Source organism: Loxodonta africana, chromosome 16, assembly GCF_030014295.1.
Source record: "Loxodonta africana isolate mLoxAfr1 chromosome 16, mLoxAfr1.hap2, whole genome shotgun sequence".
Classification (NCBI taxonomy): Eukaryota; Metazoa; Chordata; class Mammalia; order Proboscidea; family Elephantidae; genus Loxodonta; species Loxodonta africana.
The window spans coordinates 32,984,634-32,994,475 of record NC_087357.1 but is presented as its reverse complement, the minus strand read 5'-3'; the positions used below and the strand labels follow the sequence as shown (position 1 = coordinate 32,994,475).

The 9,842-nt window shown below is 57.2% G+C and overlaps 1 protein-coding gene across 2 annotated transcripts; it reads left to right on the top strand.

Moving 5' to 3' along the window:
- The first annotated feature begins 809 nt into the window (after window positions 1–809).
- Window positions 810–7,899, top strand: KAZALD1 (Kazal type serine peptidase inhibitor domain 1). 2 transcript variants are annotated; one of them, XM_064269439.1, is made up of 6 exons: window positions 810–1,202; window positions 1,626–2,176; window positions 3,388–3,548; window positions 3,631–3,778; window positions 3,969–4,063; window positions 6,133–7,899. In XM_064269439.1, the coding sequence occupies exons 2-5, from the start codon at window positions 1,678–1,680 to the stop codon at window positions 4,061–4,063; spliced, it is 903 nt and encodes a 300-aa protein (XP_064125509.1). In that variant the 5' UTR covers window positions 810–1,202; window positions 1,626–1,677; the 3' UTR covers window positions 6,133–7,899. The 2 variants fall into 2 exon arrangements, with proteins under 2 accessions (XP_064125509.1, XP_064125508.1); XM_064269438.1 differs by having other exon boundaries at window positions 1,623–2,176.
- The last annotated feature ends 1,943 nt before the right edge of the window (window positions 7,900–9,842 follow it).

Genomic DNA, 9,842 nt, shown 5'->3' with positions numbered 1-9,842 from the left:
CATGCGGGGCGGATCCCACGGGGCGGCCCAGGCCCCGCCCCGAAGTTCCGTGTTGGTGGGCGGTTCCTGCCCAAGCCACTCGGCTGGGGGCGGGGCCTTCTGGGTGGAGCCCGACGAAATAACCCCTCACCAACCGCAAACCCGGGGTTCCGCCCGGCACAAACTCGCCTGCAGCGCGGCTTCTGTAGGCCCCTTGGGGTAGGCCAGGGCGGGGCCTGGCAGACCCCGGGTATGATGCGCGAGCCTCCAGCACGCTCTCTTCCCAGCCCCGAACCCAAAGTGCCACGGTGGCTCTGGTGGCGGCAGAGGGAACAGAGTGCCCCCGGCCCTACCAGCCTAGAAGCCATAGCCTGCAATCACGGCCCCGAGAGACGCCCGCGGGGAAGGCCCCCAGCCTGCCTTCCCCTGCGGCCGCTAGTCGGATCCGACCTCTAATCACCCGGCTCATCTTCGGGTTGAAGCACCTGCCGGATGTGGGGAGGGTGGAGGAGGCCAGACGTGGAGAGGCTGACGTAAACCCTGAGTCTCCGGTCGGCGCCTGGGTGCGGGAGTGAAGGCCGGGAGAGAGGGATGCAGGAGCAAGCCAGCAATCACCCCCGGGAACCCGGTCCTGGGCAGGAGGGAGAGGCCGTTGATTGGTTCTGCTTTCCAGGAGCGCCCAGACTTCGAAGTGGAAAGACTTGGCACCGGAGCTCCTACCACCTCCCTATTATGGAACTGCTCTAGCAGACCCCGGGAACTGTAAAATCATATGGGACAGGGCCTGGCCGCTCAGTCAACTCTTAGCTTCCCAGCCACTTACTCCCCCCTCCCCCCCGCCCGGGCCCTCCATCCCGTTCTCTAGTCCTCGCAGCCCTCCCTCTCTTCCAGTTTCGGTGTCCGGTTACGGTTACAGCTCCTCTGTTCTCATTGTGACTTTGGGCCAGGCTAGGGGGAAGTGGCCCGGGAGGGTCCGGTGTGGCTGCATAAAATTGGCAGAACAAGGTTGGGGGGGGGGGGTAGTGTGCGACGTCAACGAGCGGGGAGAGGGGGCGGAGGAGCTGCTCTCTGAGTACAAGTCCGTGGGCTCTCTCAGAGATCCTCAGGCCGGAGCCGAGGTGGCTGGCGATCCCAGGCCACTGCAAGCCTCTGCTTTCTTTACACTGCCTCCTTTTTCGGACAGGAGTCGCAGCTGCACCGAAGGGCTTAGTCCCGAACACTTGGTGAGCGCCCTGGGCCCCAGGAAAGGGGCATCATCCCCCTACTCCCGCCTTCCCTACCCATTAACAACTCTACTTTTGGAGCCGCCCATTCCCATCCACCATCGAGGCAGGGAGTACCAGAGTTAGATGGTGTGTGGTGGTGGTGTGTGTGGTGGTGCGTGCGTGCGCGCGCTCCTGAGCTTTATTACCCTTTCCTCTCATCAGCGCCCAACCCCCCAGAAACAGCCCATTCAATTGCTACACGGCATAACTGGATGTTGCCGAGAAGATCACTAAGTCTCTGTGTTGAGAGTCTACTTCAATTCCAAGGTAGCAGGGCAGGAGCCTAGATGCCAGGGTCAAGCTTTGGTACAAGAAGCGGTTAGGTTGGCCCTTTGGTGCAGGCATGGCTCTGACTCCTGACCCGGCTTTCCTTCCTAGCAGGGTGCCAGGAACGCGCTGATGCCCCAAGTGCTTGCAGGGCTTCCAGCTAACCATGCCGCGGTCGCCCGCAGCTGCCTTGGCACTGCCCCTGCTACTGCTCCTGGTGCGGACGCCACCCCTGACCAGTGCGCGACCCTCCCGAGGCCCGGATTATCTGCGGCGCGGTTGGCTGCGGCTGCTGGCGGAGGGTGAGGGCTGTGAGCCCTGCCGGCCAGAAGAGTGCGCCGCGCCACGGGGCTGCCTGGCGGGCTCGGTACGCGACGCGTGCGGCTGCTGCTGGGAATGCGCCAACCTCGAGGGCCAACTCTGCGACCTGGACCCCGGCGCCCACTTCTACGGGCGTTGCGGCGAGCAGCTCGAGTGCCGTTTGGACGCAGGTGGCGACCTTAGCCGCGGCGAGGTGCCGGAGCCGCTGTGTGCCTGCCGCTCGCAGCGTCCCCTCTGCGGCTCGGACGGCCGCACCTACGAGCAGATCTGCCGCTTGCAGGAGGCGGCCCGCGGGAGGCCCGATGCCAACCTCACTGTGGCGCACCCGGGGCCCTGCGAGTCGGGTACGCACGGTCCCGGGCCCCAACACCCAGCACTTGGGCTTCCTGGAGGCAGTACTCCCCGGCTCCCAGCGGCATTGGTCTCTTCTGGCCAGCCGAGCGGAAGAGATGAAGCGCGGGGGGCCTAGAGCCCAGTGTCAGAGCCTGCTCCTGCTGCTGGTCGGTAGAGGCCGCTACCTGAAGGTGCGGGCCCTGAGCTTTGACAGCTAGCTGAGAGCTCTGAGCAGCCTGAAAGCTCCAGGCCCGCCTCCCAGGGACCGGCCCTCTGAGGGAGCATGCGCAGAGCCAGTGGTTGCCCTCAAAATTTAGAGAGGGAAGAAAACCACCGCCCCTCCCCTCACTCCCGCCCCAACTGTTCCCAGACCCTCTGGAGCCCAGGCTCCGAGAATTGGGCTCCTGTGAGATGTAATCAGGTTTTCATTTGGGCAGATTCGCAGAGCAACCCCAGTGTCCCGTCTCCCGCGTTCTCCTAGGATTAGGGGCTAGTGAAGGGGGGTTGCTCTTTTAGGGCCTCCCCTCCCTCCAAGGGGCTGAGGGCCATTCGGGCCTCAAGTTTTCTTTGGAAGCTTTAGTAACTTTCACTTCCTGAGCCCGTGCTGCTCGGATTCTGGCTTGGCTGGGACTGCCGGGAAAGCAAACACCCCGCGGGGATCCCAAGGTTTTCCCCTCCTCTCTTCCCCTCCAGGCTTCCTGCCTGCTGCCCAGACCGGGTTTCAGGTTCTGCCTTTGCTAAGTGGAACCCTCAGGGTGTGGAGTGGGGGAGGGGCTGCTCTTCAGGGCTTTGGGATCCGGGCTTGGTTAGAAAAGGGGGAGGGGAGGCCAGGGAGGTGTTGATTACCAGCAAGGCAGGATGGGGTCCTGAAGGGTGGAATGAGGACAGGGGAACAATCAGGGACAGTGTTGCGGCTGCCATGCTGAGATGTGGGTCTGTGCCCTTGGTTGTGCATTGTCGCCGTGTGGCTGTGTGTGTGTGTGTGTGTGTGCGCGCGCGCGCGCGCGCATGCATGCATGCACATCTCCCTGTTTTCATGACCTTGTGTGTACCTGCATCTGCATTTGCGTGTGCCTGTCTGTGTACATCATGTCTTGTTTATGGATGTACATGTACGTCAACATATATTTCCCCATAAACGTGTCTACAGTGGTTTGTATATGTGGTCTTTGCTGGGTTGGACGTGCCATCCTGTTCTCAGGCCTCCCACTTCCACCCTCAGAACCCCAGATTGTGTCACACCCACATGACATTTGGAATGTGACGGGGCAGGACGTAATCTTTGGCTGTGAAGTGTTTGCCTACCCTATGGCCTCCGTTGAGTGGAGGAAGGACGGCTTGGACATCCAGCTGCCAGGGGATGACCCCCACATCTCTGTGCAGGTAGGGGCAGGGAGCAGAGACTTACCTCGGGCAGCCCAGAACCTCCATTGAAGGACCCTGATGACTCCTCCTCTGGCTCCAGTTTAGGGGGGGACCCCAGAGGTTTGAGGTGACGGGCTGGCTGCAGATCCAGGCAGTGCGTCCTAGTGATGAAGGCACCTACCGCTGCCTTGCCCGAAATGCACTGGGCCAGGTGGAGGCCTTGGCTAGCCTGACAGTGCTCACACCAGGTAAGGGGAAACCCTGAACTCTGGGGGCTGGGCAGATAGTGGCGGATTAGGGCTCTTGAATATTGTGTAAGAAACTGAGTCTGTGTGTGTGTGTTTGTGTGCACATACAAGCATGGCTTTCCCACTGGGAAATGCAGGCACCAACAGCCCCTCTCTCCTACCCCCTCTCCTTTGTCCTGTGTGTTTGCAGACCAGCTGAACTCCACAGGAATCCCCCAGCTGCAGTCCCTGAACCTTCTTCCTGAGGAGGAGGCTGAGAGTGAAGAGGGCGAGGACTACTACTAGGTCTAGAGCCCTGGGGCATGGGGGTGGGTGAGTGGGGATAGTATTCATCTCTGCTCTTGAAAAGACCTGGGAAGTGCACGGGGAGCAAGGCCTTTTCCAGGATGTCTTTAATCCCCTTAGTAAGGGAGATCATGGTGGTGGTAGTGCGGGGAGGGAGACAAAAGTTGGAGAAAGGGAGGGAGAGAGGCAGAGACCAAAAGAGGTGGGACTCAGAGGGGCCCATGAAGGAGGGGCCCATGCAGGAGATGCCCTGCTCAGGACAGTCTCCAGCATGGGCCAGCCAGGTGGAAGGCACCAGCTGCCTTCTGGTCCCAGGCGTGGGGGAGGGGGGGGGAGTGGGGGGGGTAGGTGCAGGTTGGAGGCTGGAGCAGACACAAAGAGGCGAAGACACCAGGATCTTCCACTTTATTCTGGTAGCCCTCCCTCCAGTGCAGCCCAGCTGCTCTCCCCCGCAGACCTTTGTTCCTGCTACTATTTTCCTTGTCTCCAGCTTTGGCCTAGCCAAAGCTTGCTCAAAACTCACCTTCTGGAAGTCTTCCCTCTCTCATAAGTCCGAGTTACACTTACTAACTGCAGTCCTCTTTGTGTTCAGTGTCTGCTGCACAGGAGAGCGCAGTGGGACATGCTAAATATTTGATCATATATGGTTTTTCCTATCCTTCTGGAAACTCCATGAGGCCAGCGTTATGTCTTATACCACTCTGTATTTGACAATGCCTAGCACAGGACTAGGCGTACAGTAGGGACCCAATAAAGATTTGTGAATAAACTGAGACACCAAGATGCCCAAACAGTTCACCCAGATGTGCACATGAATCCCATATTTCCCTGGGAGGCCTCCTACACAAGAAGCCTGGCTTCCAGAAGCTGCAGATCTTGGCATCTAAGTACGTGCCTACCAGATGTACAGAGAAGGCTTGAGCTCAGTCTACCTTGCCCTCTAGGGAGGAAAGCTGGAGCCATCTGGCTGGAGGGGGGTATCCTCCCAGTCTGCTCTCCACTGAGGCTGGTCTAGAAATGGAAGTCCTGCCCCTCTCTTCCTCTCAGCTGGTCCCTCCCCAGGCCGACTGGAGAGCCAGAATATAAGGAAAAAAACTGGACGGAGGAGGGGAGAAGTTTGACCAAGTTTATGGGCTGCACCCTTCCCCAGCTTCCATCAGGGAATTCACCCATTCCCCAGCTAAACCCAGACAAAGCCTGTTGCCTCATCTACACGAAATGGGACCTGTCCTATCTGGCCGGGGAGGGGGGTGTCTCACAGAACCGCAATATATGGTTCCCCAAATCTCTCCCCGCACTCTCCTTACCTAGCCCAGGGATACTGACAAGGCGCAGTGTTGGGAAAATGTTTATTGAACGATTGGAGTGCATGAAAGAGTAAGTCAGGGAGGCCAAGACCCTGGTGTGCGGACGACGACTGCCTCCTACGCGCCTGGGCTCCGCCTGGAGCCTGGCGCCACCACAAGAGGGATAGCAGTGGCTCGGCGTCTGAGCTTGTCCTTTGGGGCCCTCCGCAGGGAGCTGGGCCTCTTGGGAGCGGCATGGTTCGGCGCCCCTATGCTGGGGTTTGGCCGCCCCTCCCGGAGACCCGCACGGCTCCGCCAGCTGCTGTCGCCTTGCTAGAGGACAGTTCTCACTGCAGAGCCCTGGCACCAGTTCGGCCGCCCCAGGAGCCGCACACGACAGCGCGCGGGTTGGGATACTTGACAGAATTTCAAAACAACCACGGAAGCAGGAGTAGGGGTATGACCGGGCGGCGCGGGGGAGGAGGCTGTGCGTGCTGTTTGTCGTAGCGACCAGAAGGTCTCCTCCGCGGTGAAAGGGGAAACTTGGATCTGGGTCCTGGTGTCCGCTGAGACTCGGCTTCTGGCTGGTTCTTTGCGCCGGGAGCCTACCCAGCTGGGCTCGCGGGCGCCCCCTGGCGGGCCCAGCGGTGAGCCCACGCCCACCTGCAGAGCCAGGGCTCCACGCGCAAGCCCGCCCCCCCACCCCGCCGCCCCAGTCCAGAGAAAGGCACTCGGGCCCAGGGAATCCGACTGACTCCTTGACTGCATTTCCACACTTTGTAGGATGTTCCGGTGCAGGCGTCTCGCTTCTTTGAGGCCTCAGTTTCCCCCTTCGCGGCCCCACAGCCAGGAATGGGAGGAACCCCTGCTGCCGCTCTCCCCCGCCTCTGCACAGCTGACCGGCTTTAATAACGTCGCTGGAAAGTGACACGCGATTTATTATTAAAGTAATGCGGGCGCGGGGACGGGAAAGGTTTAATAAACGTGCTGAGATGCCGAGGATTATTCACCGCAAATAAATGAGAGCGCGGGCGGCGTTTTAATAAATAATTTCCCTCCGTTCCCGGGGGAAGAAGGGGAGGGGGCACCCGAGCTGCTGCCAGAGCTGCGGGCTTCGCCTCCACCCGGGTTTCAAGACTTCCCCGCGTCTGTAGTCCTAGGTTGTTCACGCTCAGGATATGAGATTCCGGGGGAGCCGGCCCAGAGTGGTCCAGGTCTGGGTGTGGGAGAGGCTCTACCCACCCTACTTCGTCCACCTCCGGAATTTTAAGTCGTTTCCTTAAGATGCAGTGAATACGCTTCCTTCGGGCTCTGAACTGACGATCCGGATTAAAGATTCGACCTGGGATGGAAGGGTTAACTGAGACCCAGCCCTCTGCCAAGCGGAGGCTCATAGGTCCCAGGTCCTGGCCATTCTCCTCCCTGCTTGTGACTGACCCCGCCTGGGCTTCAGATGGAAGGGTGCGTGTACAGGTGCGAGGTTGCCACGCGTGTGCAAATGACCCTGACTCCTTCCTGGGGCCGTTGTGAGGGATGGGGCAGGTGCGTCTGGCTGCTTGTTACCACTAAGGCTCCGAAGAACGGTGCTGGAGGCCTTCTCTTTTTAGGCCAGCGAGGCCTAAACGGAGGCAGCCGGGCCTAAGCCTAACACCGGGCTCGTTGGTGAACGAGGGTCGATCGGAGGGCTGAGTAGAACTCGAGTCCCGAGTGGTAGGCCGCCCTTTGGGTGGGAGGCACGAAGCCTGGGGGGCCGAAGCCTCCAGGGCAGCGAAGACGAACCCAACCTCAGAGAGGGCTGAGCATGCAAACTTTGGGGGCAGAGAACATGCCGACTGCTATCACCTAGAGGCAGCTTGGGGTGCACCCGGCTCCGCAGGTTCTGTGCAGAGTCCAAAAGAGGCGACATCTCTGGCGACACCTCTGGCAGCACTTGGGTGCATGGGAGGTGGCGAAAGAGTGCCATCTGGTGGATATTTCTGGTTGTGGTCTTAAGACCTAGGCCAGGGGACTTAAGATATGTTAACATGAGACAGTTAACTTGACTCTGGAAAAATCTAAATAAAAAGATGCATTAATTTGTATTCATTTAGCATATGTGTACAAGTGAAATGTATGTGATGGACCTCTGGTGGTCCAGTGGCTAAGAGCTCCAGGGCTAACCAAAAGGTCCGCAGTTTTGATCCACCAGCTGCTCCTTGGAAGCCCTGAGGCGGTTCTCCTGTGTTCTGTACGGTGGCTATGAATCGGAATCAACCGGGCAGCAACGGGTGTATACCTGATAAGGAGCCCTGGTGGTGTAAATGGTTAAGCCCTGGGCTGCTGCCAGCTAAAGATTGGCGGTTCAAATCCACCCAGTGGCTCTGAGGGATAAAGACCTGCTGATCTGTTTCCATAAAAATTATAGCCAAGAAAACTCCATAGGACAGTTCTACTCTGTCATGTGGGGTCGCTGTGAGTTGGAATCAACTTGAGGCACCTAACTACAACAATAGCATATATATGATGTTATTATGTCATACTATGTGATATCTATATGTAATATCTATAATGAAGCCCTGGTGGCACAGTGGTTAAAGAGCTATGGCTGCTAATCAAAATGCTGGCAGTTCTAATCCACCAGCAACTCCTCGGAAACCCTATAGGGCAGTTCTACTCTGTCCCGTAGGGTCATTGTGGGCCTTGTACATAGCAGTTGTTTGTGTCTGGGTCCCTGGGTGGCTCAAACAGTTTGCGCTTGACTACTAGCCTAAAGGTTGGTGGTTTGAAAACACCCAGTGGTGCCGGGGAAGAAAGGCCGGGAAATCTGCTTCCATAAAGATTATAACCAAGAAAACTCTACAGAGCAGTTCTACTCTTTAACACATGGGATTGCTGTGAGTCAAAACGGACTTGATGACAGCTTTTTTTTTATGATTATGTCTACAGGATCCTGTGCACATATATATGTAACTGTCTATGCGTATATGTGCGAGGGGTAGGCAGGCTTAATTCTCTGGTGGGCTTGGAGATTCCAGGGATTTTTACTCAAAAGCACAGGTTCTGTCACCTAGGACCCTATTCTGAGTGCGGAGGCAGCTGAGAACAGAAGGAAAGAGGCTGGAGACATAGGCTGATTACCTACTAGGATATATTGAGTGTTTCCTCAACCCTCTGAATGACTAGATCCTTTTAAAACAGGGAATAGCTATGTAAGTCAGTCCACAATGACAATGAAATTTTAACAGATCAAGTCTCACCTCTCCTCTCAATGTGGAGGGCCTCAGGAGGAAGGATGATGGGCTGGGAATGGGTGGGAATGGGGTTTGGGAGACTAGGGGTAGGAATAGGTTATCTGAGGGCAGTGCTGGGAAGCACTTAGTGAGGTGCTGCAAGGGATGAGGTCTGAAAGGTGGTAATGGAAGCTCTGGGAGTTACAGGCAGATAATGGGGAGTGATTTAAGAACTCTTAGGGCAGGGATGGGGTAGTGGGTTGGAGATGAGGCCTGAGGGGAGTAATGAGTTTGGGATCCGGGATGAAGTTTGGAAGGGAGAGGTAGCTCAAACGACTGGGATGCACCAGTCTTGGGGTGAAACCTAGAAGCCAGCTCAGATGGAGTCATCTCTCCCTTTCTACCACCCCTCCCTTCCCACACTGGGATCCCTAATGTTCTCTAGGCCTGTCTCTGCTCAAGCTAGGTCCTAGATATACTGGGCAGAGGAGGAGAGCTTGGGTTCCAGGGCTCAGCTGGGCTTGGGGGACTCACCGGCAGGTGCGGTGGGGCAGGGCTCACATCACCACTGTCCCATGAAGTCTTGTCCCAGCCACATGGGTCATTGCCCACCCAGTTGCCAGTACCAGCTTCCAGTCTGGGCTCAGCCCAGGTAGTTCAAAGATCCACCTCACAACACACACACACACTCCTAGGGTTGAATTGTAAAAGGTGCTTCTGAATAATGATTCTTTTCTCCATTTGCTAGATGTTATTCACACCCAGTCAAGGCCAGGAGTCTCCAGGTGTCATCTTAATCCTTGGTCCTCAGTAACCTCATGCTTGTCCCCTCCTCTACTGGACCACTTTACTCCCAAACCAGAGCCTCTGCCATTTCTGTCCCTTCATTGTCTCTCCTCCCCTCCTTCAGTCCTTTTCTTTCCAGATTTGTCTTAGATCCCTGGGCTGTGTACCTCGTTGGTCAGGGAGATGGTGGGTGGAAGACAGGACTGGTTCCTGGCCTGGATTTATTTTTGACAATTCCTCTGCTATCTGGGTGTCTGAAGTCTCTTTGAACAGGGTGATAGTTACGAAATTCTGGTTTTGGTGACAAATGTTACCTACAGTCAAGTCTTACCTGTCCCCTTGGTGAGGTGTATCTTGGAAGTCAGGACGGACTTAAGGGTACTAAAGTGGGGAGAGGGTCTCTATGAGAAATAATGGGAGCCTAGAGAGAAGTGATGACATCTCTCTGGGTGAGAGCTGGGGACTCTAGGGACAATTGCTCCTGCCTGCCTCCCACTA